Source organism: Coptis chinensis, chromosome 5 (assembly GCF_015680905.1).
Source record: "Coptis chinensis isolate HL-2020 chromosome 5, ASM1568090v1, whole genome shotgun sequence".
NCBI lineage: Eukaryota > Viridiplantae > Streptophyta > Magnoliopsida > Ranunculales > Ranunculaceae > Coptis > Coptis chinensis.
In genome coordinates, this window is record NC_141460.1 from 16,324,897 (window position 1) to 16,352,353 (window position 27,457).

General features: G+C 43.6%; 1 protein-coding gene across 1 annotated transcript in view; it reads right to left on the reverse strand.

Moving 5' to 3' along the window:
* The window catches only part of LOC147496889 (chorismate synthase 1, chloroplastic-like), a 29,991-nt gene extending 10,452 nt beyond the window's left edge, over positions 1–19,539 (reverse strand). The window contains exons 1-6 of the mRNA XM_086562692.1: positions 19,458–19,539; positions 11,767–11,892; positions 10,104–10,134; positions 4,634–4,753; positions 4,274–4,350; positions 4,084–4,142 (exon numbers count right to left, since the gene is read on the reverse strand). Coding sequence (XP_086418818.1) covers positions 4,084–4,142; positions 4,274–4,350; positions 4,634–4,753; positions 10,104–10,134; positions 11,767–11,892; positions 19,458–19,539 — 495 coding nt within the window. The remainder of the gene's footprint in view (positions 1–4,083; positions 4,143–4,273; positions 4,351–4,633; positions 4,754–10,103; positions 10,135–11,766; positions 11,893–19,457) is intronic.
* Positions 19,540–27,457: the final 7,918 nt, after the last annotated feature.

The window sequence follows — 27,457 nt, forward strand, 5'->3', positions numbered from 1 at the left end:
GTGACAGAGGTTAAAAATTGCTAGATCATTCCTCTCCACTTCTCATTGAAGCCAAGCTTCCCAAAAATGCTATCCAAGAAAGACCATTCCACCCTATAATAGGCCTTAGCCATGTCCATCTTAAGGGCCACCCAACCATCCCCCTTAGTTTTCATGTTTTTCATGTTGTGAAAAAGTTCACAAACCAACTCAGTATTGTCCCCAATACTCCTGCCCTTGATGAAAGCCCCTTGAAAAGGGGACATAATCTTATTAATGTGACATTTCAGCCTGTTAGCCAAAATCTTAGAGATAATTTTGTAACAGAAGTTACGAAGGCTTATAGGTTTGAATTTGGAAACATGGTCAGGATTAGTTATTTTTGGTATAAGAGCTATAAAGGTTTCATTAAAACTAGGGTTTAGAATCCCAGTAATGAAAAAAAATTGCACAAAATTCACCATGCTAGGCCCAACAATGTCCCAACACTTTTGGAAAAAAACCCCTTGGAACCCATCTGGGCCTGGGGCTTTGAGGCTCCCCAGCTTCTTAACCACTTTCCAAATCATATCACTGGTAGGAACAACACAAAGAATCTCATTCTCCCTCTCTGTTATACAAGGATTGAACAGATCAAGAATATGGCCTTTTGAGGGGGATGATTAGAAGCAACGATTTAAGAGAAGTAGTTATTAATATTAACTCCTAATTCATCTTCTTCAATGCTCCACTCCCCCTCATCAGTTTTGAGTTTCTCAATTCTGTTCTTCTTTCTTCTATAAATGGTCGAAAGGTGGAAGAACCTAGTATTCTTCCCCCCTTCTTTAATCCAGTGATTAGTAGATTTCTGTTTCCAAAAATCTTCTTCTTTAACTATCCAGTCAAACAGCTGAGATTTCAGAGTTTTTGCTCTCTCATAGTTGGTGGTAGAGAAAGTCTTAGAGAGGACAGCATTAAGTTCTCTCTGAATCTTTTTGATATTAGTAAAAATATTGCCAAACACATGCTTGTTCCAATGAGTGAGACTATTCTGAGTAGACTTTATCCTATGCAAAACATTCACATCAGGCATATCATACATAATCGAGTTCCAAGCATTATCAATCACAGGCATGCAAGTGTCATCTCTAAGCCACATGTTATAGAACTTGAATGGTTTGGCCTTTTTAACATTGGTATTCTCCTTATTAAGAGTAATCATCATAGACAAGTGATCAGACGAAGCAGTAACAAAAGTGGTAACTTGCATGTTAGGGAACAACATAAGCCAGTTAGCAGTAGCCAAAACTCTATCTAACCTTTCGTTCTAGAATATGATCATTAATCTTACGATGGTTACTCCATGTGAATTTGGGACCTTTATACCCCAAATTAATTAGCCCTAGATCATTTATCATGTTGTTAAACTCTAGCATACTCTTATTTATGACATTCCTACCTCCTATCTTCTCATCCAAAGAGGAGATGGCATTGAAGTCTCCAAAGAGACACCAAGGGCCAGGGATAAGAGGAGCTATATCCCTAAGCTCATTCCAGACTTTATGCCACTGACTCGCAACAGGATGCCCATAAGTAAAAGTAAAGAACCAAGGATCCATGGACTGGAAATTCAAAACTTTACATGTTATGTGACTCTGAGTGGCCCCCAAAATTTCCAGCTCAACTCCTTCTTTCCACATCACTGACAAACCCCCACTCTGACCAATAGCCGTCACACTGAAGCATTTACCATAATTAATTTGCTTACTAACATTATCCATCCTTGCACTACTTGCTTTTGTCTCCGAGAGGCATATCGCATCTGGGCTATGACTCCCGACCAGGTCCTTTAGTTATTGAATTGCCATGGTGTTACCAATACCCCGACAATTCTAGGCGTAAATACTCATTGTGGTGAAGGCGGCTATGAAGGGATAGCCACCGCGAACCCTGGAAGAGTAGTGTACAGACCTCCACTGCTTGACATTCCACTATTCCTCATTCCGGACCCATGTTCCTCCCTTCTACTTCCCCAAATTCTTGAGCCTTCACCTCTCTGCAATCTAGCATTCCCAAAGAAGCTGTCCTGATTTCCTTGCCACTGTAGTCCTTGTGCTACTTCAGATGCATCCACAGCAAGAGGTGATGGTTGGTCCACATACCCTACTATATCTGTTTCATAACCACTCATAGCATGACCACCATATATAGTGATTCCTCTCTCCATATTCAGCTGGCTAGCCTTTTGCCTTGCTTCATTAATCTGCAAATTATGGTTCCCATCCGAGTTAGTTATCAATGACTTCAGAGATGTCAGACTCTTCATCCTCCTCTGTCTCAGTCTGGGTATCTTCCATAGAATCCGACTCCGAGAAAGATGGCTCAGTGGAAGTAGCCTGGTCCATGGAATCCGATTGTTTCCGTGATCCAGCAGAATCACTGGAAATGGGAATGATTTGAGCATCTTTAGGAATCAGTTCTTGTCCTAACCCTCGCCTCCTCATCTCGTCTGCATAAAGCTTTGCCTTCTTTGATTGACCTGCCATCACCCTTATACTCTTCCTAGTCCAATACCCATCACCATTATGTGCCATGTCGTCCCTCTCACTTATCCCAACTTGTTTCCTTTTTAAGCCAACCTTTATTATCCCTTGTTCTTCTTGAACCCTTTGTACTGCCCTATTTCTGCAAACCTCTCAACTTCCCCTTCCTTTTTGCCTTTTCGAGACCATGGTCTTAACTCCCCTTCCACGTGTTGGCCTACTATTGAATTGATAAATGTGTTCTTGACCTGATGATATGAGAAAAAGCGCTGGTACTGGAGCAGACCCCTCATGAGGTTGGTGGGAGGCCTGGGAAATAGCATTTTTTGGTTGGGAGGCCAAGCCATCTTGTCAAACCTCCTCGATTTCCAACACCACTACGGTACCCCTGTGGCTAGAAAACTCTCCCTTGCGTAGCTCTAGATTCGCTGTCCTCTTATCTCCGTGATTAGATCTATTCTCCACAGTTGTTTCCCAACTGTCTACTATATTTTGGGCTTGGGCCCCCTGAATGTCTTTCTCGTTCCGTACTCCTTGGGCTGTGCCTAAATACTTATTCACCTCAGCCCCTTCGCTAACCCCCTGTGGGCTTGGGCTCAGACTCCGTATCCCAACCTTGTTATTATCTAGCCCATTAACTGCTGTCCGCAACTGGCCCAAAGAGTTTTTTCCCGTTAAATTAGCCGTTGTGTCTGTACCTTGGGACCCAGTTATGCTTCGGCCTACTGACCCTCTTTCCTTGTCGTCTCTTGCCTTCTCGCTTGCTAACAATTCCTTCTCCATCTTGTCCTGTCTGATTTGCCCGTTATGATTCCGGCCACCGTACTCATTCATTTCGCCTCCAATGGCCGGCTTCTCATCCATCCGAAGCTTTGCTTGTGTTCCTGATATAATGACCATATGTTTGCCTGTGTACGCTATTCCATTATAGAATTGATTGGCCCTCAACTGACTTGTAAAAAACGGTTTGATATCTTTTGGTGAGCCCCCACATTTGAGAAGATCATATCTGTGTTGTGCTCGTATTCTACAGGTGTATTGATCATGGCCAATCACTACACAGAAAAAGCAGAAAACTTCCAATTTTTCGTACTTTAGCCTGACCGTGATCGTTTCTCCCGTTTCCAGTTTAACCTTTTGATCTTTCGAGAGCCTTTCCTTGATATCCAGTTCCACCCTTACTCTGGCAACTAGTTTATTGAACTCAGGAGGACATGAGAGATCCACCTCCATGACCGTGCCCAGCTCTGCCCCTATCCTCCACATGTTGGCTTTATTGATCCTATCTTTTGGCAGATCCCAAATCTGAATCCAGAATTTAACAAACTCGAAGTGATATTCCGCAAATTTGTTATTCCTATTACATTCCTTTACTGAAAATATATATCCATACAAGACCCAAGGACCATTCTCATAATGGCATATACATTATTCCATGTGGTGTTCCGTATCCTTATGTATCTAGCTAGGTAACATATATAGCTATAAAGGCTAATCAACACTCCAGTTGTGTATTAAATTTTCAATTTTGGTACTTTCCCCACAAGCAGATCTAATATCCATAAAACCCTGAGATACTCACATGTTCATTCTGAGCAGTATTTGGCACACTGACATGAATTGGAGTCCCGGTTGTTAATCCTGTAATGGAAATAATCTGCATTAGTCCATATATAACTTGCCTCCCAAGTGTTAATATATGAGTACATTTTCATTGAAAAGGACCACTACAATGTCAAGGTTCGGAAAAATTTGGAGACGACATGACTAACCATCAATGACTCCAGAGTTAATTCGGCAAGTATCAGTCTCTTTTCTAGGGCTAGTTACTCGACTCTGGCCAGGCCTCCTGAATGCAATTGTTAATTCAAACGTGAACACTTTAACCATGTAATGAGTATCAATTGGAATAATTACGTGAAAGCATTATATGAATCACCATACCAAACAATTATTAGACTATACATTTTTCCTTCTTGGTAATTTGTATAATTACCATACTATACATATCTGTTCCAGTAGTGTTACTGTAAGGCAATTGTATAAAACACCATAGCAGATATAAGAAAATGCAAGCTAGCAGGCTACATTATAGAGAAAGTTATAGTAAGTGTGCATGCAAAAACGCATACCTTCTATCTACATCTACTTGTATATCAGCTTCTGAGAGAGGGATTCTTGGAGGACATGTATCAATGACACAACCAACACCACCTCCATGAGATTCACCGTATGTTGTAACACGGAAGTGTTGGGTTGTTGGAATTGTCGAGCCTTGCTCCGGTGTCCGTATGCCACGTTTACGATTTTTCAGTCTGATGAAGAGGGCGCACCCTGCGCTCATGCCTACCGAAATTTTTCACTGTTTCGGCCCAAGCCCATTTTCTCCCATTTTTTCTATGTACACCTATATAAAGGAAATAGATTAGGGTTTTGAGACAACTTTTGAGAGATTCATTTCTTGGGTATTGTGGGAGCTCTATTGAGCTAGGGTTTGAGTGAGGCCTCTTATTCTTGATTCTTGATATCTCTTGTAAACTCTCCAATCTTTGCTATAAAGAAAACTCGGCTCTTGTGTGGATGTAGGTAATATTTACTGAACCACCTAAATCTTTGTGTCTCTTTGCATATTTACTTCCTTATTTATTGTTTGCTTGTTATGGGTGATGATAAATTAGTGGTTTTGCTTGTTTGAGTTTGTTGTGATAACTACCAAAGTCTTGGGTGGGTGATTTCCTTGGTGTGAGCTCCAAGTTGAAATCATTTGGGATAGAAAGTAGCTAGATTGAGGTGTGACTTTCTAGTGAAATCTCCTAACAAGTGGTATCGGAGCTACAGTTGAATCATTGGAACAAGGTGTCTGAGGAAAGTTTCCATCTTTAGCAGAGAAGGCTAGGTGTTTGAAGAAATTCCTCTGAGAGAGTCTCCACCGTTGTGTTGGTTTAAGTGGAAGTCATGACAACCGAAAAGGAAAGCTACAAGATAGAGAAGTTTGATGGAACAAATTTCGGCTATTGGAATATGCAAATCGAGGATGTACTCTATCAAAAGGATTTAATGGAAACATTGATATGTGAGAGGCCCGATGAGATTCCGCAAGACAAATGGGATTTGCAAGATAGAAAGGCATTGGCCACAATCCGATTGAGTCTCTCCAAGTCGGTAGCCTTCAATATTAAAACCGAGAAGACGGCGAAGTCTCTCATGGAGGCACTTACTACGATGTATGAACAACCTTCGGCCGCGAACAAAGTCTATTTGATCACCAAGCTATTTAGTATGAGAATGTCGGAGGGGACCTCCTTCAAGGATCACCTAAATGAATTCAACCAAACTAAGGACCAATTAGAGTCGGTTGAGATTACATTTAGTGATGAGGTGCTAGCTTTGGCGATACTTGGATAATTGCTTCCAAGTTGGAAGGCGACTATGGCGGCTATTAGTAGCTCTGCGGGAATGACCAAGTTGAAGTTTGAGCACGTTGTTAGTATGGTACTAACCGAGGAAATCCGGAGACAGGATTGTCCTTCATCTTCGGGGTCAACTTCAGGGTCGGCATTGAGCACTGAAAGTAGGGGAAGAAATTCAAACAGGAGTTGTAGTAAGAAAAAGTGGAAGGGGAGATCGAAATCTCAAGCCCCCCGATTGCAAAGCGTTGAACACAATCCTCGAGACATAAGTGAAGTTGTATGTTACAATTGTGGTAAGCATGGCCACTATAGTAACAATTGCCCGGCATCAAGAAACAACAACAACATTAATAAGAACAAGAAAAAGAATCAAGAAGCAAATGTTGTTGAGATGGTAGATGATGCTTTGATATGTTCGATAGAGCACAAGAAGGAGTCTTGGGTACTTGATTCCGGCGCATCTTTCCATGCTACCTCACATCGAGAGTTCCTTGAGAACTACACCGAAGGTGACCTTGGAACGGTCTTTCTCAGTGATGACCAACCTTGTGACATTGTCGGCAAGGGTGACGTGCATGTCAAGATGAATGGCTCGTCATGGTTATTGAGGGACGTCAGACACGTTTCGGATTTGAGGAAGAATTTGATTTATGTGGGGCAATTGGCAAGTGAAGGATTTATTACAGTCTTCACCGGTGATACTTGGAAGGTCTCGAAGAGTTCAATGGTTATTGCAAATGGTAAGAAAGATGGTACTCTCTACATGACTGCACATGGTTGTGAGTCGATTGCCGTGGCACATGGCAAAGAGGATCCGAATGTTTGGCACCGCAGACTTGGTCACATGAGTGAGAAAGGAATGAAAATCCTTCACTCTTCTGGTAACCTCCCAAAGTTACAGTCGACTGAAATTGACTTATGTGAGAACTGTGTATTTGGAAAGCAGAAGCGGGTGAGTTTTCAAAGAATGGGTCAGACTCCGAAAGCTAGAAGGCTTGAGTTGATTCATACAGATGTCTGGGGGCCAGCTAATGTCTCTTCACTTGGCGGAAAGTCATATTTTGTGACTTTCATTGATGACCATACTAGGAAGGTGTGGGTCTATTTCTTGAGACACAAGTCAAAAGTATTTGAAGTGTTCAAGCCTTGGAAAGCCATGGTTGAGAATGAGACAAGCTTGAAAGTAAAGAAGCTGAGATCCGACAACGGTGGAGAGTATGAGGATTCAGGTTTTAAGAAGTACTGTGCTGACAATGGCATCAAGATGGAAAAGACTTTGCCAGGGACACCTCAGCAGAATGGGGTTGCAGAGCGGATGAATAGAACACTGACATAGAGAGCTAGGTGTATCGTTACACTAGCGAGGAGCTTGCCCAAGCAGTTCAAGCAGAAAAGTGTTAGCCTGGCCAGGCTTACGATCAATAGAGGACCATCAATACCTTTGGATTTTAAGATTCCAGAGGAAGTATGGAGCGGGAAGGATGTGAACCTTTCCCATTTGAAGGTGTTTGGTTGTGTGTCCTATGTTCACATTAGTGACCAAGCTAGAAGCAAGCTTGATGCTAAGTCACTAAAGTGCACCTTCATCGGCTATGGCGGTGATGATTTTGGGTATCGCTTTTGGGATGATCAAAATCGGAAAATCATTCGTAGTAGAGATGTTGTGTTTAATGAGAAGGTGATGTACAAGAACAGAGATGAAGCACAAACCAAGGAATCGGGTACAGAGAGCGGCACAGAGTATGTTGAGTTGGAAGACTTCGATATAAGTCGTGGTATAGTGGGTGCCCCACAGTCAGAGGATGACATTAGTAGTGACTTAGAGAATAATGAGGATACTACACCACCGAGTCCATCTCCACCTCGTGCCCCAAGGAAGACATCCGGCCACATATACCGAGTACGAGATATCCACCCTCCACCTATGTGAATTACTTGCTACTTACTGATGGTGGCGAGCCTCAATGCTATGATGAAGCATTAGAGGCGAATGATGCAAGCAAGTGGGAGCTTGCTATGCAAGATGAGATGAAGTCCCTCATCTCTAATGGCACGTGGGAGTTAGCCATACTACCCATGGGTAAGAAGGCTCTACAGAACAAATGGGTGTTTAGAGTCAAAGAGGAACATGATGGTTCCCAGAGATACAAAGCGAGGCTAGTAGTCAAGGGTTTTCAGCAGAAAGCAGGCGTTGACTTCACAGAGATATTCTCCCCAGTGGTGAAACTGAATACCATTCACTCAGTGTTGAAAGTATTGTTGCAGCGGAAGATTTGTATCTTGAGCAGTTGGATGTTAAAACTGCCTTCCTCCATGGTGACCTAGTTGAGGAAATTTACATGCAGCAACCAGAGGGTTTCATCAAGAAGGGTAAAGAGAATATGGTATGCAGGCTCAGAAAGAGCTTGTATGGTATGAAACAAGCCCCTAGGCAGTGGTATAGGAAGTTTGATAACTTCATGCAAGGAAATGGCTACTATAAGTGCAACGCTGACCATTGTTGTTACTTCAAGAGGTTCGACTCTAGCTACGTCATCATGTTGCTACATGTTGATGATATGTTAGTAGCGAGTTCTGATATGTCAGAAATTGGGAGATTGAAAGAGAAGTTAGCAAGTGAGTTCTCTATGAAGGACTTGGGTGCAGCGAAACAGATTCTAGGGATGAGGATCAGAAGAGATAGGTAGAAAGGTATTCTGGAGTTGTCTCAGGCTGAGTATATTGAGAAGGTATTGAAGAGGTTCAACATGGATAGTGCGAAACCAGTTTGCACACCTTTGGCAGTCCACTTCAAGTTATCCAAGGAACACTCTCCCAAGACTGTTGAGGAAAGAAACTTCATGGCTAAGGTACCACATTGGGAGTCTTATGTATGTCATGGTTTGCACGCGTCCGGATATAGCCCAAGCAGTGGGAGTTGTCAGTAGATTTATGTCTAATCCTAGCAAGCAACATTGGGAAGCCGTGAAGTGGATATTGAGATATCTGAGAGGTACTACAGAGAAATGCCTATGTTATGGAAGGGGTGTTGTGAACCTGCAAGGGTATGTGGATGCCGATTTTGCAGGAGAAGTAGATCGTAGAAGAAGCAGTACTGGTTATGTCTTTACAGTGGCTGCTACTGCAATGAGTTGGATTTCTCAGTTACAGAAGATTGTTGCTTTGTCTACCATAGAAGTAAAGTATGTGGCCATTACAGAGGCAAGCAAAGAGATGATCTGGTTATAGGGATTGATGGAAGAGCTTGGGATGAAGCAAAGAGAAGTATGTTACACAGTGACAGTTAGAGTGCTACACATCTTGCTAAGAATTCCGCCTTTCATTCTAGGATCAAGCATATTGGTCTCCGATATCATTTTATCCGATCTCTGTTGGAGGATGAAGTTTTGGCACTTGAGAAGATCCAAGGAAGTGAGAATCCGGCGGATATGTTGACCAAGACCATGCCTACTGAGAAGTTGAAGTTGTGCTCAACTTCGGTGGGTCTTCTTGCTTGAAGACCATCATGGATGAGCCGAGTGTTTCATTAGTAAATTGGATTTGGATTGAGTTGTTACAATTGAGATGTGATGTGCATGAACAATCTCGAAGGTTCCAAGTGGGAGATTGTTGGGTTGTTGGAACCGTCGAGCCTTGCTCCGGTGTCCGTATGCCACGTTTACGATTTTTTAGTCTGATGAAGAGGGCGCACCCTGCGCTCATGCCTACCGAAATTTTTCATTCGTGGTCGCGGTCCCCCAAGCCATTTTCTCCTCTTTTTTCTATGTACACCTATATAAAGGAAATAGATTAGGGTTTTGAGACAACTTTTGAGAGATTCATTTCTTGGGTATTGTGGGAGCTCTATTGAGCTAGGGTTTGAGTGAGGCCTCTTGTTCTTGATTCTTGATATCTCTTATAAACTCTCCAATCTTTGCTATAAAGAAAACTCGGCTCTTGTGTGGATGTAGGTAAACATTTACCGAACCACCTAAATCTTTGTGTCTCTTTGCATATTTACTTCCTTATTTATTGTTTGCTTGTTATGGGTGATGATAAATTAGTAGCTTTGCTTGTTTGAATTTGTTGTGATAACTACCAAAGTCTTGGGTGGGTGATTTTCTTGGTGTGAGCTCCAAGTTGAAATCATTTGGAATAGGAAGTAGCTAGATTGAGGTGTGACTTTCTAGTGAAATCTCCCAACAGAAAGTGAGTCCCAAAAGTATTTCCAGACGCTTTCACCTCTGGTAATTTCCATGCAAGAGCCAAGGTTACCCGTTAAAGATTCTTCTAAGCAAAGAAGTCTCAAAGCAAATATACTTAAATTTTTTAGGAATTGGAGATCGACGGAGGTAAACAGTTAACAGGACAGGCAAAGCGGCCCATTCGCGTGAAACATATAAACTAGAGAAACAAACGGGTAAGCAGCACAACTGCGAAGTATACTTGAGATCGATGTATAATTAGATGGTTATGGCTCCGTGATCATTTATCCTCTCGGGCTGGTGATGTTAGCCTTCAGGCCAAGTAGATAGTGGCGTGATGGCTTAGTGGACAATAAAGTTAATATGGCTTAAAAACCATAAACAACAAACTGATTTTCGTAACACTGATTGTGGAAATTCTGATAATAACCCGGACTACAATGCTAGAGATCTCCAATTATGTAAGTTTGAGATGTCGAAGTTGCTGTTCAAACCAAACTGTTATGGCCTTACGTACTCTGCAGTCACAGTTTGTACATGTTCTTTTTCCTTTTTTTTTTTTCATCAATATAATATTTGGGATTTGCTTATTCAACAAGAAAAACAAATTATGTGAGTTTTGATTTAAAGATTTTGAGTTGTATGACATGATTGATAGATGAAAGTGCAACAAAAAGTTTCTATTAAAGAAATTCTACAGCTAAAACTAATTGGCCTGAATCAAATAAACCAACAAATTAATAACAACGTGTGTATAATTTGAAAGGAAAATCTTCATCTCTAAACACACAGCAGATCAGTTGCAGGAGGTAACATACACACATGTATCGAGAAATGAACAAAGAGTGTTGATTATTTAGCAAGGCTTTCTTTACATGTTGATGAGAGTTTTATCTGTAATGGTCCTCCTCTCACTAGTGTGTTAACTGAGATAAACACAAATGATGTAAGAGAAAAAATTTATGTAAGATTATAATCTTCTAATGCAGGTAATTAAGGGTCTGCCTAACCTTATTAATCTTTTTCAAAAAAAAAATATTGAAAGGAAAATCTTCATCTCTAAAATAAATAGAAGTGCCTCTTATCAAATATGCAGAAATCAGTCCAAGACAAATCACAGTATTCACCGGTGATTTAAGACGTTAGATCAAGGTGGTCAAAGCTGGTTCGTAAAATTTAAACAGGTTAATTGTTGCTGCTTTTCTTTGACATTATTTCAAAACGCGTACGTACATACATTAGCAAACAAAACCAAATATGATTGCTCCGGATGCAATTGTTTGGATAACAATTTTGAAGTAAAATATGGACACTCCCAAGTCATATGCTGAAATGAATCATTTACAACTTCTAAAATTTTGCCAGCAACAAATCACTCAACTCTAAATGACTAAACCTATAATATCAAACATAGGCAAAATGTTGTTATTAGGGATGGAGCAAACTCCTAATTTGAGTAACATGATGTTGCATGTATGATTCAATTGGCATAAAACAAAAACAAAACAAATTAAAACAAGCGGAATGCTAGAATTGTTATTAAGGTGGACGTTATGCAGGGCTTCTATTAGTCATAGACCACTTTATTGATCACTGCACACGTACAGGGACCTCTACCTAGTAGACAAATTAAGCGAATTCAACAAACACACAACAGTGCGTAGGCCTTACCAAGCTTTCTAGCAGAAGGAGAGGTTGGTCGAAAAGTGATCTTAATTGTTTTGTGGAGTTCGGAGGAGGACTTGAAGAAGGAACTCAAGCCAGAAGAACATGTACCACTTGTAGGGGAGCAATATCCTCATTAAGGAATATTGTACACGCTCGAAGCATAAGCGAACTCAAGACATCGACCCCCAAGACCGATCTGTAAGCAGCTCCTTTTATGTAGGTGGTACGCTTAAGCTCGTTCAAGGATGTCTCAGGACGAACAAACGGCTGGAGACTAGGGGAGCAATATCCTCATTAAGGAATATTGTACACGCGCGAAGCATAAGCGAACTCAGGACATTGACCCCCAAGACCGATCTGTGAGCAGCTCTCTTCATGTAGGTGGTACGCTTAAGCTCGTTCAAGGATGTCTCAGGACGAACAAATGGCTGGAGACAAAACGCTTCAGACAAAAGCACCACCAGGTGTAATCATTACCAAAATCTTATTTGTACTTCCCACCACCGGAAAATAGGGACTACCGCACCAACTTCCAATCAGCCCACGACTCATATTAAAACCAGTCCAACACACATTCATAATCTCCACCCTACACATGTACAAGAGGGTACACGTGTCTCAGAGATCAACACTCCCTTAGGCCTATAAATACCACCTACTTGAACTACATGAGACCTGATTCTTCTCTCCCCTGAAAAAACCAAGAGAGAAGATACGTAGGCAGTTCGCTCATCAGCGAACTCGGTCTCTCCAAAAAACCTCAACCCATTCTCCTTTCTTCACTGCAACTATAGAAAAACCAAAACTCCCCTTTACATTGGCGCCGTCTGTGGTTTCGATTACTTGAGAAATCACTATCACTCAACTCAAAAATCACCAATTCTCAAGCCCACAAAGCATGGCAAGCCTCGAAGCTCAAGTTCAAAACCTCGCAAACCAGCTGGGTTTAACAAACGAGAGCATTTCCTTGCTCAGGCAAGAAAATGCTGCTTTACGAGCACAGGTAGATGCTTACCAACAACAACCACTCGGTAACGTCGCTGAGAATGACATCAACGAAGTTAATCAACAAATTAATGAATTATCGCAAATGATCGGCCAGAGCGCAGTAAAAAAGGATGCGACCCAGATTGTTCAGAAAATGCTCAAGACATACCGCGCATCTCCGTTCAGTGCCGAGGTTCTCAATAAACCTTCTCCATAAGATTTTATCCAGCCACGTTTCCCAATGTACGATGGCAGCACATGCCCTGGTCAGCATGTGGCTCGATACATTCAAAGTATAGCGCTTTACAGCTCCCCCGAGTTTGATCACCTTCACTGTCGATTATTTCCAGCCAGTCTCAAGGATGGTGCACTTGATTGGTTCTTCTCACTTGAGTCTGATTCTATCAAAACATTTTAACAAACTTTTACGATCCGCTTTGCGGTCAATACGCGCACAAATGCATCTAAAGAAAGCGGATCTTGACTCACTGTTCCAACTATCATTTAGGGAAGATGAAACCATTCGCCAATTCTAAGGACGGTTCAAGGTCGAGCTGTTAGGTATGGAAAGTGGCCTGAAAGATTCTTTCGCCACACTGGCATTTTCTAACGCCTGTCGAGTGCGTAATACCGACCTCTCCAGATCATTGATGAAAGAACACCCAGAAATGCTGTCCGAACTGTACGCTCGGGTAGATAAGTATATTAAGTTGCAAGAAAGTTTGAAGTTCCATGGCTTAGCCGAGGACCAAGAGGTGGCTGCGATCTCTAATCACACCCAGCGTGCCAAAAAGCGATCCAGGTCAACCCGACCGGACAACAGCAGAGTGTTCGCCGTCTTGACACGCTCCCCCAATTACATGCTGGACAAGATCCAGCGAGCCTTATACTTCCGACCAGATGTGAGGCAACCAATAGATCGACCTGACAAGCCCTACTACGCATTCCACAAAGCAAAGTGCCATGAAACCAATGCGTGCTGGGGGCTTAAGCACTATCTCCAGGACCTCGTGGAAGCTGGTCATATTAAACAGTACACTGATATTCCTGATGGAGACCTGCGCCATAAACTTATGGCTGGCCGAGTACGCAGTCGATCTCCGCCTCGCCATAACCACCAAGAGGTTCAAGCTCGCCCTCAAAGTAGAGGATGTCCCAGAGACCGTTCTCGCCACGAGCGAAGACAGCACTCGTCGGATCGTGACAATGCTAGAACCATTCATATGATTACTTTCCTTGATGATTCTGTAACCTCCTCCAGAGAGAAAAGACGTCGTGTCAGCGCTTTTCAAGAAGTGTATCATTTCACTTCACGGCAAAGACTCGCTCTGCGCAAAGCTCAGTCGCGAACTCAAGAGATATCATTTTCACGAGGGCCGACCTCAACAAGGTCCCTCCTCCCCTCACAACGACGACTTGTCGTCCACATCAAGATTAGCGACCCGATCAAAGCGGCCCTCCCTAATCGACCCTGGGAGCTCGTGCGACATTTTGTTCTATCACACCGTTCAGGAGATGAGCTTACCCAAATCAGTCCTCATAGATCAGATTGCCCCCCTTTACGGGTTCAATGGCTCCAAGGCCGACCCCGTCGGTGACATCATACTCCCAGTATCCGTAGGGTCTCGCAAAGACAAAGTCAGCTGTAATACACGCTTCAGCGTTCTAGACATCCAGTCGTCCTACAATGCCATATTAGGACGGCGTTGGATCAATCAAATGCAAGTTGTACCATCAACATTGCATCAAGTTCTCCGTTTTCCAGGCCCTAGAGGAGTGATGGAACTACGCAGCAATCAGCTTGAAGCGTATCATTGTAATCAAATCCTATCAACAAGTAAGACCGACAGTGTACCAATCCACACAAGGAGCGAGCCCACCAGTTATACAATGGCCAAAGACTTGGTTGCCGAGGTCAGAGCCAAAGCATCAAAACAGCACGCTGGGGGCTCCAGCAAGAAGGTTCAGTCGTCTGTTTCAACTCCAGAAGTCAGTCCAACCATTGTCGATTCACCAGGTCGGATCCCAGAAGTCACATAAGTTGTTGTCAATTCAGCAGTCAAGACCACAGAAGTTACCTCCGCTGTTGTTGTTCCACCAGTTAGTACCCCAAAAGTCACGCCGTCATGTTTCGCGCAACAAATATCAATTCCGGAGGTCACTCCAGACTCTGTTGTCATGACCACAGAGGCCATTCCAGCCCCTGTTGTCCTCGACTTAGATATTGCTCCAGCTCGTATGGCCAATTTCACTCTCCCTCAGAGCGATAAAGTATCACCAACTGAGGAAGCATCAGCGCCAAAGACAACACCTCAACATGCAAACAGAGAGCGAGTGAACCTAGGAACTAAGGATAATCCCAAGTTTGTATATGTAGGGGCTCACCTTGACCCCACACTCAAGGCCCAACTTGTAAACTTTTTAGCCATGAATAAAGATGTTTTCGCTTGGTCGTATATTGACGTGCCCGGAATAAATCCTAATGTAGCATGTCATAGATTAAATGTAAATCCCAATGCTAGACCAGTTCGCCAACGGCCTCGCCGATTATCCCTGCGATTTCAGAAAGCCATCAATGACGAGGTCGACAAACTCAAGCAAGTCGGTTTCATCAGAAAGGTCGACCATCCAGACTAGACCACTAATATCGTCGCGGTCCCCAAAAAGAATGGAACAGTTCGCCTATGCATCGATTTCACGAATGTAAATCAAGAAACACCGAAAGATAGTTTTCCCCTACCTCGCATTGACCGACTGGTCGACCAAACCTGTGGGCATGAACTTCTCTCCTTCATGGACACATATAGCGGATACAACCAAATCCCACTCGCTGAGGAGGATCAAGAGAAGACCTCGTTCATTACCGAGTAAGGAATTTATTGCTATAACGTCCTCCCGTTCGGCCTTAAGAACGCTGGAGCGACGTATCAACGTTTGGTAACTGACATGTTCAAGGACATGTTAGGAGATACCATGGAGGTTTACATCGACGACATGGTCGTCAAAAGCAAGAAAGCAGGCGACCACCTCACTCACCTTGAGCAAGCGTTCTCCAGATTACGTCAAACTCGAATGAAACTAAACCCAGAGAAATGCCTCTTTGGAGCGTCCTCCGGAAAGTTTCTAGGATATCAGGTGTCACAGCGAGGGATCGAAGCAAATCCCGACCAAATCCGAGCGTTCTTAGACATGCCCGATCCACAAACAAAGAAACAGATACAGAAGTTGTCAGGCATGGTCGCTGCACTTAACCGATTCATATCTAGGGCGTCAGACAAGTGCCGACCGTTCCTACAACTCCTCAAAAAAGGCGAGCAATTCTCATGGAACGATCAATGCCACCAAGCATTCGCCACTCCCAAAGAGTACCTCACCACGCCTCCCGTCTTAGCCAAACCAACAGATGGAGAAACACTGGGGCTCTATCTAGCAGTATCAGACTTCGCCAGCAGCTCAGTTCTCTTCAAAGAAGAGAACAACTCAGAAAAACCGATCTACTTTACAAGTAAGATGCTCACGCCAGCTGAAAGGAATTATTCTTTCCTTGAATGAGCCGTACTTGCTTTGTTGTATTCGGCAAGAAAGTTCAGGCCATACTTTCAAGCACATCCGATCAAAGTACTTACCGACCTCCCTTTAAAGAAAATTCTTCCACAAGGAAAACAAGACTACTCGTATGGCAGTATGGGCCGAAGAGCTCGGCGAACACCACATGGAGCTTGTACCTCAAACTTCTCAGAAAGGTCAAGTCGTTGCAGATTTCCTAGCAGATTTCCCTGTCGACGACCCAAATTGGGAACCAGAAACGGAGCTCGCAGACACAAAGGAACGTATCAAATCAATCTGGTCTCTCTTTGTAGATGGCTCTAGCAACTCCGGAGAAAGTGGAATCGGGGTCGTCTTAGTGTCACCCGATGGAACTATGATAGAGAAGTCAGTTCGAATCGACGTCGCAACTTCCAACAACGAGGCGGAGTACGAAGCATTGATCATGGGACTTCGTATGGCGCTACAGCTCGGTGTACAAGAACTTCAAGTCTTTAGTGACTCGCAACTGGTTGTTCGCCAAGTTGCAAAAGAGTACACTACCCATGAAGGTAACCTTTCGAGATATCTTCAAGTCATTCATCATTTATTGCCTTCTTTTAAGAAAGCTATCATATATCATTTTTTGTGTGACGAGAACCGTCACACAGACAGTTTAGCTTACTTAGCCACTCAAACTCCGAATTGCGTCCCAAGAGAACTACTCATTGAAGTAGTCGACCGACCTGCGTATCAAGTCGAGCACGCCCTAGCAATAAGCGATGTGTTCCCTCTCTCCACCGATCAGTTGAGTCAGACATGGATGCAGCCCATCATAGACTACATCCAGCATGGCACGCTCCCTGTAGAACGTACCAAGGCCAGGCAAATCCCATATCAAGCACGTCGTTATTGCTTATTTCATAACAAGTTATTCAGGAAATCTGCTGGTGGACCACACTTACGGTGCATTACTCCAGAACAGGGTCAATTGATTTTTGCGGAAATCCATGAAGGAGAATGTGGAAATCATGTTGGAGGTCGCTCTTTAGCCCACAAAGCCATTTCCCAAGGATACTTTTGGCCCCGTATGCAGATCGATGCCAAAGCATACGTCCTCAAGTGTATAAAATGCCAAACATTCAGCCACAACATCATCCAGCCCGCTCGCGAGCTGATCAATATAGCGAGCCCATGGCCATTTCACATGTGGGGCATGGACATCATGGGACCATTCATCCCACAGAAAAGCACTGGTTTTCGCTTCGTCTTAGCTGCAACCGACTATTTCACTAAGTGGGTTGAAGCCATTCCTTTAGCGCATGTCAAAGAATCACATGTCAAAAACTTTATCTGGACTCACATCATCACCAGATTTGGTTTGCCACATACACTAGTGATGGACAATGGCCCCCAATTTAAAGGCAGAACATTTAAAGAATTTCTAGCTAAGTGGAAGATAGTTCATGCATTTTCTACTCCACAATACGCTCATAGTAATGGTCAAGCAGAAGCCAGCAACAAGGCCATCTTAGAAAATTTGAAGAAAAAGATTGAAAGAAACAAGAGCCAATAGCCAAATCAGTTGGAGAACATTTTGTGGGCTCATCGCACCACAGCTCGGTCCAGTACAGGCGAATCTCCATTCTCCTTGTGTTATGGCACAGAAGCTGTAATTCCCACCGAACTAACAGTCACTACGACTCGGTCAGAGCTCTTCGAGACGGGACACAATGACTCTGTTTTAGCACGAGAGGTCGACTTGCTAGAAGAATGGCGTGACTTAGCCGCCATCAGAATCGCATCTTATCAACAAACTCTGAAGAACTCCTACAATAAACGAGTGCATCCTAGATCTTTCCAGCCTGGCGATCTAGTGCTAAAAAAGACGCAAGACGACTCCAAATTAGCACCTACATGGGAAGGCACATACATCGTTGAACGCGTTGTAGGCAATGGAGCATACTGGATAAAACCCAAGAGGGGAAATTGTTGCCTCGCCCTTGGAATACTTATCTGCTGAAAAAATTTTATCAATAAAACCACTGATGTTGTATATTCTGTTTAGTGTAAACTCCAGCTTAAATTTCTTATGTTGCCTATTACAATCTACTCCATTTACTTGCATCCAATAGTCATACAATTCGCATCAGAAGCACGACCAGTACACTTACCCGGTCCAACACTCTCAGCGAGCCATACGCTGCCATAAGCTAGAACGCTCTCCGTGAGCAGACAGCTCTCTGGAGCTTACAGGCTCCACAGCCTCTCAAAGTCTTGTTAAGTCGAGGACCTATACTTCTAGGATCGACCAAACGAGAACACTCTCCGTGAGCAGACAGCTCTCTGAAGCTTATAGGCTCCACAGCCTCTCTAAGTCTTGTTAAGTCGAGGACCTATACTTCTAGGATCGACCAAACGAGAATGCTCTCCGTGAGCAGACAGCTCTCTGGAGCTTACAGGCTCTACAGCCTCTCCGAACCTCGCTCGTCGAAGAACCTATACTTCTAGAGTTGACCATACAAAAACGTTCCTCATGAGCATTACGCTTCTATAAGCCAACACACTCTACCTGAGCAAAACACTCTCTTGAGTATTACTTCTACGCTCAGATCAATGCACCTAGTGGAGAACTCTCAATTTTAGACTCAGATTATCTAGAATGCTCTCAGCGTTTCTTCTCTTATAACATGATGAACAAGGAAGAAAGCGCTAATCACAGGCAAAACGTGTCTCTAATCTAAGTCTCAAGCTCCTCAGTTATTTCAAGCCACATGCATAATAAACAGGATGCTAACTACAAGCAGTTAAGCAGAAACATGCATTCTGAGCACAATCAGTAGCAATACTTGGCCAATGCCACAACAACTAGATCCACCGATCTGCTGGGACTACCCAGGAAATACAGATCTGTGTCTATTACAACTTTAACAAAACATCGAACTGCCACTTCCGTGGAAACTAGTTCTCTGTACCAAAATAGCGAACTGCTCAGGCAAGCTTGAAGACACAGCTCTATTGTTAACTCTCATATAAGAGAGGAGAACGTAAACAACACTCATAATTTTTCGCTGAAATAGACAAAGGTAGATTACATCATCAAATATCAGTCAAGACATGCTTATCTTCTGGGGCAGCGCTAGTAGAAGCAGTGTCGCCGGATCTCAGCATCACGCACATACCTTGTCCCTGCTCCTCGCCTTTAGTCGCTTTCTTCAGGACGTGATACTTCTCGTCTAGAGCGGCATATGCGACACAAGTCATGGTATACGCCTTCTGTGCTTTGCGCGCTACCCTTTGACATTTTTTAGCATATGCAGTCACCTAAGCTAACTCTCCCTTTAGGTCAGTCATATCTGTAACCAGCGCAGTGTTCTCGGCAGCAGCATTCTGATACTTTGTGGTCATCACTTCTAGCTTCCTCTTGTCAGCTCCCCACACAGCTCGCATACATCCCAGCTCGACGTGAGGGTTATCATCAGTCTCAACGTTTTGCACAACATCTTTCAATTTATCATACCCTGCAAGAAACTGCGCGTACGAAGTTAAAGATCAAAATTGCATTGGAAACAGACACAACAACTCAGCGCATAAGGAGCTCACCAAACAAGCGGCCATATCCATCGTCCCTAACAACGTCTCCATATCTTCATCTTTCACCTCCGCCTTGTCACCATCCAAAACGATCCCCTTCAGAAGGCTAGTCGCTATGGGTGCCGAGTGGAAGCTACAGTCTGAGCGTTTCACTGTACGCTTCTTCCTCGTCTTCCCCAGGTAGTAGAATTCGCTCCCCACATCCCCGCATAGCGGGGACGAATTCTCACCAGCAACTTGGTGACCTTGCCTCAGGTCGCTATGTTCTGCAGCATGACGATCAGTGTCGCCTACACGCTGTGGCGACCTAAACACAATGCCACCAGCCGGACGACCAGCTCTCCTAGGTCGCTTGTTGCCCTTGGCTCCTACGGTAACAACCTTCCTCTTACCATGATCACCATGAACATGAGGATTGAACTCCATCTCCTCCATTATCAGAGGCGAAGTTTCTCTCATGCTTCCTTCTCCTCTCACATATGGGCGGTACCTTACCATGATCAAACATACGAACAGAGATAACACCGCCTGCGTTAAAACTATACACCAACTCCTTCTCAAAGAGATAACATTCAAAAATGAAGACGAACGTACTTGTAGAAGCAGCGACGAAGGTAGTGCACATCGATAAGGTAGAGAGGAGCTAAGACAAGAAGCCGAGCAAATACCTTTGGAATTCTACAAACAGTTTACTTATTATGTAACATCTTTTCCCTAAGCACTTCATAATTACCTTGAGACACCAAACGCCACCTGCCTGCCATCATTACGTTTCTTGAACCGCTTGTTTTCCTACACGTGTCACGCACGTGAGAAAATACTGCCGTTTGCGGCAATGAACAACATACAGTACGTCCTACTTTATGTACAAGATCACAGCAATCTGGCCACATCATTACGAGCGACACCTAAAGCTGAAGACAATTTAACGACAAGACGTTCATGCAAGCCTACATGTTACTTGCCGGTCAGTTATCACCACAGTCCATCTGACATGTATAGTTAAAGCAGTATCACTGTTCATACATTCAATCAGATAAGCGACACACACAATAGGGTAACAAGCAACAAGAATAGCATATAAGCAAAAAGCGACTGCTTCGGGCGGGCCACGACCATTATTAGTTCCTTTAGCCGAAGTCTTTGAGCCTACTCAGGAAATCCAACCCGACTAAGCAATATTCATCATCACAGGGTTATCCCAAACCAGTACGGGATACCAGATCCTTTAGAGTAGTAGCACATAAAAGCAAGAAAGGTGAACTGCCTAGGTTACCCCAGGAAACCAGCTCTATTGTATCACAACTTACAAGCAAACAGATTAACAAGACGAACTTACAACTCGCCATCTCTAGGCGCAACAACTAGCTCTCCAGCCACAAGTGACTCATCAATTTCAGCATCCCTCCCGTCAACCACAACAGACACTCCATCCAAATCCAAACTCATAAGCACTTCAGACACAGCAACTTCAGCTCGCGGTACCACGGCTTCTGGAACGATCAGTGAAGGAGCGAGAGAGCTACCGACATCTCCCTGCACTTGTTCCACTGCGGTACGAGGCATCTCGCGTGCATGCTCCTCCTTCAAAGCGTTATAGTCCGCTTCCAGCTCAACAAAGTCAGCATCCAGGACATCATAGGCCTTCGTAGCGTCCTGAGTAACCTTCTTGCAGTGCAAGGCATACTCGTTCAGCCTACCAATTTCCACAGTCGCTGCAATGACGTTCTCTTCAGTAACGTGTAGTTTCAGCCTCAGATCTTCTGCCTCGGTATCCTTCAGCATCTTGGCCAGACTCAGAGCTTGGTGTGCTTTCTTCAGGTCTTCAAGCTCTTCACGTTCCATCTTAGTGGCGTCTTGAACGTTTTTCAGCTCATCTGACAGCTTCAACACAACTTATCTATCTGCCTCCGCGAACTGAGCAATCTCCTTCAACTTCTGAAACCCACTTACAAGCTGCAATGGCACACATATGTTAATAACCAGGTCACAGTAGCGTACATAAGCGCACCGATACATTAAAGGGGGACAAATCCACGTACCAGACATTGTGCGATTTCCATCCGCTTCAGGTTATCAGCCAGCTCTCTGTCATCCAGCTCCTTACGGTTGTCGTCCAGAGCTATCTATTCTAGCAGACAAGCCGATACCTTACTCGACCTGAAGCTACAGTCAGTTCGCCTCACAGTTCGTTGAACCCCGTTGTCATCTAAATACACAAACTGTGACTCTAAGTCATCAGCAACCATAACAGATTTTCCACTCGCTTTGCGGGGACCCTTCGCTTTCGCCAGCGGACTGGGTTCTCGCACCGCAGGAGACGGACTAGACCCCGCCCCAAAGTTGGCCAAGTCCATGACCTGCTCCGGTCGCACCCGACTCCGGCGAGTAACCGTAGCACCAACTTGACCACCACTAGAACCGCCCCCCGCGCTGGAGCTTTCCCCAAGAGCATGCCGCGCAACTTTGGCAACTCAGGCAGCATCTTGCTCGGAGGCATCATTTCTTCTCTTCTCTGACCTGCTCCTTACACGAGGATTGAAGACCACCGTCTCCAGCTCTAAAGGAGCATCAATCGACCCCCCTTCAGGTCGGGAGCTCGACCCACCAGCCCCTGAAGCACCACCTCCAGAGGGTCGTCTCAAGCCGCCATGAGCCCGGTTCCTATCTTCCCGCGTTATCAGATCACTCGCGCGCATCTCCGTCACCCCTCGCCTAGTCTGATCTCGAGCTCGGTCCTTCTGAGCCTTTCTTTTTTCCCGGATCGCAGGCCCACCCTTTTCCACACAGAAATGAGCAAATTCGGGCAGCATCGCTTGTTTTTCTGCTCGAGTCAGCCGTGCAAACCTCTCTTTCTCCCCACGATCAGTTCGCATTTTCACAGAAAAATCTGCAGACAAAGCAAAGACATGGGCCAGTTAGAACAATTGTAAATCACCAAGTAAAGCGACAAAAGTCAGACATTCCTACCCACTGGATATGTTACAAATCCTAGTTTGCAACCTACATCCGCTAGCACAGTAGTTGCCAACTAGCAACAACGACCTCTTTGTCCAGGCCTCGTTGCTTACACCGTCAATCACAGCAGAACACGTTGTCATCGTTTGCAAACTAAAGTTCAGGTTACCAGATCGCCTCATAACATAATGCTCGATTATGTCGGATACCCTTATGTGGTATTCCCCACTTGCATTCAACAAGTCGAACACCCTAAACAATCGCCAGGTGTTACCAACAAATTGACAAGGAGACTTTCAACAATGAGCCAAGAAGTCACAAACCAGTTTCGAGAATGGTATTTGCATAAACACTCTCAGCTGGCCCTCACAGATGATTACCCCACCATTCGGCGGGTTGTACTCCTCACTGTGTACATTTTCACTCAACCGCGGTTCGTATATCTCCAGGTCGGGAACATTGATCCCATAAGCTGCCCTTAGTTCGGGGAACGAGCTCGCAGCACGACGATCCACCGTCCTGGGAGGCAACTCACTTGACGACGAACTCTCCCCTCGACCTGATGTACTGGCCACAGCACCTTCCGACCCAGATCGTGTATTACCCTCGTCTACCCTAACTTCCTCATCCAACTCAACCTAAATGCCAACACTCACTGATTCTTCATTATCATCCTCATACTCACCACAACATAATGAAACCTCCCGAACCTCTTCCGATCGAGTATCGTCAGAATCAGACATTATGACGTCTCTTTCTTATCAACTACCAAAGCTTAAACCCTACAGCCTAGCACTGACCTACCTACTCAACAAATCGCACTTGAACAAAAGGGAAGCAAATTGAAAATGAAAAGGCAGCAGCAGCAGAAGCACTAACCTGAGAAACCCTAGCTTGCGTTTTTGCTAGAGAAGGAAACAAGAAATACTTTTTCGAATGTCCCAAATTTGATTTTATACAACCGCCCGTTCAGTTACCAAGAAGTTATGATTACAACCTATGCTCTAGCCTATACACGTGTTCCAAGGACCTATCTTCTCAAAGTTCCAAATAATGCGGCGACACGTTTCTTTACCAACTGCTATGATTCTGTCACGCGCAAAACGCGTGCCAACTTCCCTTTCCCGCCAAATCATCATGCCACATGATTCAAACTTTACAGTATCTCAGTCGAATCGTCCACCACAGCTCGGTCATGCTCCACACGTTCTTCCGTTTTTCTCTCAGCAGATAGTTTCCATGGACATAAACAATCTACTGTGAGGGGGCTGTGTAGGGGAGCAATATCCTCATTAAGGAATATTGTACATGCGCGAAGCATAAGCAAACTCAGGACATCGACCCCCAAGACCGATCTGTAAGTAGCTCCCTTCATGTAGGTGGTACGCTTAAGCTTGTTCAAGGATGTCTCAGGACGAACAAACGGCTGGAGACTAGGGGAGCAATATCCTCATTAAGAAATATTGTACACGCGCAAAGCATAAGCGAACTCAGGACATCGACCCCCAAGACCGATCTGTGAGCAGCTCCCTTCATGTAGGTGGTACGCTTAAGCTCGTTCAAGGATGTCTCAGGACGAACAAACGGTTGGAGACAAAATGCTTCAGACAAAAGCACCACCAGGTGTAATCATTACCAAAATCTTACTTGTACTTCCCACCACCGGGAAATAGGGACTACCGCACCAACTTCCAATCAGCCCACGACTCATACTAAAACTAGTCCAACACACATTCATAATCTCCACCCTACACATGTACAAGAGGGTACACGTGTCTCAGAGATCAACACTCTCTTAGGCCTATAAATACCACCTACTTGAACTACGTGAGACCTGATTCTTCTCTCCCCTGAAAAAACCAAGAGAGAAGATACGTAGGCAGCTTGCTCATTAGCGAACTCGATCTCTCCAAAAAACCTCAACCCATTCTCCTTTCTCCACTGCAACTATACAAAAACCAAAACTCCCCTTTACACCACTACCGCATGATTTTGTAGTTTTATTTGAAGACAGAGAAGATGGCAACGATGCCATTCAAAAAATACTTAATATAGCAAAATCAAGAAGGCGAAAGAGCTAGAGGTACGTAGGCGTAGAGGGAGCAGTGATTAACGTACTTTTTATATAGCAAAATCAAGATAACGTTTCCTTCTTGCAATGCCAATTATTACGAGAGAGAAATCTCTCACGCGTGTATCTCACAGCTTTCAATTTGTGTCCTGTGATCCTGTCAGAGATAAATAATAGAAATAGAAATAGACACAAACACAACATGTGAACACGTGCCCTGCATTGTACGTATTATGACAGTCTTGTGGTAACAGTCGTCAGTGCCTCGACCCTGCCGTTGGATTAAAGCCTCCATACCACATTATTTCACTACCAAGTACTTGACCAAAGTGATGTCGCATTTGAATTATGATTGTATCTGGGTAATTTTTAGTGCTAATTAATTAGTTAGGATCATCACTTGTGTGCAAGATTTTTTAATTAATGGTATTCTTAATCCCAAATTTAATGAAACATTTATCACCTTGATACCTAAAAAGGCTAAGATTACCTCCCCTAAACATATATCTAGTTTTAGGTCTATAAGTTTATGCAATTTTGTGTATAAAATCATATCTAAGATTCTTGCTAACAGGCTTAAGTGTCATATTCATAAGATTGTGTCTCTTTTTCAAGGGGTCTTTGTCAAGGGTAGGAACATTGAGGATAATATAGGACTAGCTAGTGAACTTTTTCATAATATGAAACACATGTACAAAAAAAAATATGGGTGAATAGCTTTAAAAGTAGATATGGCCAAAGCCTATGATAGAATAGAATGGAGTTTTTTTAATAATATCTTTGAAAATTTGGGTTTTTGTGAGAAGTGGAGAGCCTTTATAGAGTAATGTATATCTTTTGTCTCTTTCATAGTTCTGCTCAATGGTTCACCTTTGGATCAGTTCTTTCCCCAAAGAGGACTAAGACAAGGTGATCCACTTTCCCCCTATTTGTTTATTTTAGCTTTTGAAGCCTTATCTCGCATGATAAATAAAGTTGAACAGGATAACAGTATACATGACATTAAGATTAGGAGATATGCTCCACCTATTGCATATCTGCTCTATGCAGATGGCTTGCTTTTGTTCACTAAAACTTCCCTGAATGAAGCTGGTACTCTTAAAACCATCCTACATGATTACTGTAAGGCTTCCGAACAAAAAATTAATTTTGATAAATCCAGTATGTTTTTTAGTAAAAATATTCATCCTAAACATAGGAAGATTCTCAAAAGCTTCTGGGGTATGAAGGAATCCACCAATAATGATTAATACCTTGGGGTTCCTATTGCCCTATCAAAAAGCAAGAGAGATAAAGCAAGAGAGATGATTTTGACTATCTGGTAGATAGAGTACACTAGAAAATAAAAGGTTGGAGAGCCAGATTGCTTTCCTAGGTTGGCAGAACTGTGCTTATTCAAGTTGTAGCCCAAGCTACTCCCCTCTATGCCATGACATCATATTCCCCGCCTACCTCTGTATGTGATAGTATGGACAAAGTCTGCAGGGATTTCTGGTAGCATGGGCATGAGGAATCTAAAAGTATTCACACTATTGAGTGGGATAAACTTTGCAAACCCAAGTCCCTGGGTGGACTAGGATTCAGGAAATTTTCTGACATGAATAAGGCTTTGCTTGCCAAGCAAGCTTGAAGAGTCTTAAACGATAAGAATTATATATGGTACCAGACTTTTAATGCTACTTATGGTAGGAAAGGCATTGGAGAGGAGCATAAAGCTTTATCTAATGCCTCCTACTTTAAGAGAGGGACAGATCAATAAATGTTTCAAACTGGTGAACAATGGGTCCATATATGGAACATTGGGGATGGGAGTAATACTTCTATCTTTAAATATCCATGGATTATGATGCATGATAAACCTGTGCTAATTAAATACTTGTAGAACCCAGTGGATAACCAAGCATACTGGAAGGTCAAACATCTCATGAGGGAAGATGGTAATGGATGGAAAATTGCCTTGATTGAGGAAGTATTTCAGGAAGGTGAAAAGGATGATCTAACATGGTTGCCTAGCCCTAAAGGAAAGTTCTCGGTCAAGTCAGCTTTCCATATGCTCAAAGCTGAAGAGTGGAGAGATTGTGACTCCACTTTTCAGCTTAAAACCATTAAAAGAATTTGGAGAGCAAATGTGACAACCAGAGAACAGATCTTCCTGTGGAAGATGTACATGATTATACTACCAACTAGGGAAAGGATCCAAAAAAGGATAAGAAACCAGGAAACTAGCTGTGCTTTTTGCTACCAAAAGTTGGAAACATAGGAACATGTTTTCTTTGAATGTGAATGGGCAAGATCCATTTGGTTGGCCTCACCATGGGGCTGAGGACTGAAATACATGACAAGTGGAATACTAGAAGGTGGTTGGATGAGATTATGAATTGGTGCAACAACACTTACCCTATCATAGCCAGCCTAGGAGTGTATGCATGTACTCTGCTCTAGATTATATGGGATAAGAGGAACCTACAAAAATTTGACAAAGGGGCAGCAGCAAGGGAGAGCATTCTGATAACAACAAATATACAATGGGAGAGAAGGCTCAAGGCTTTTGACAGGGAG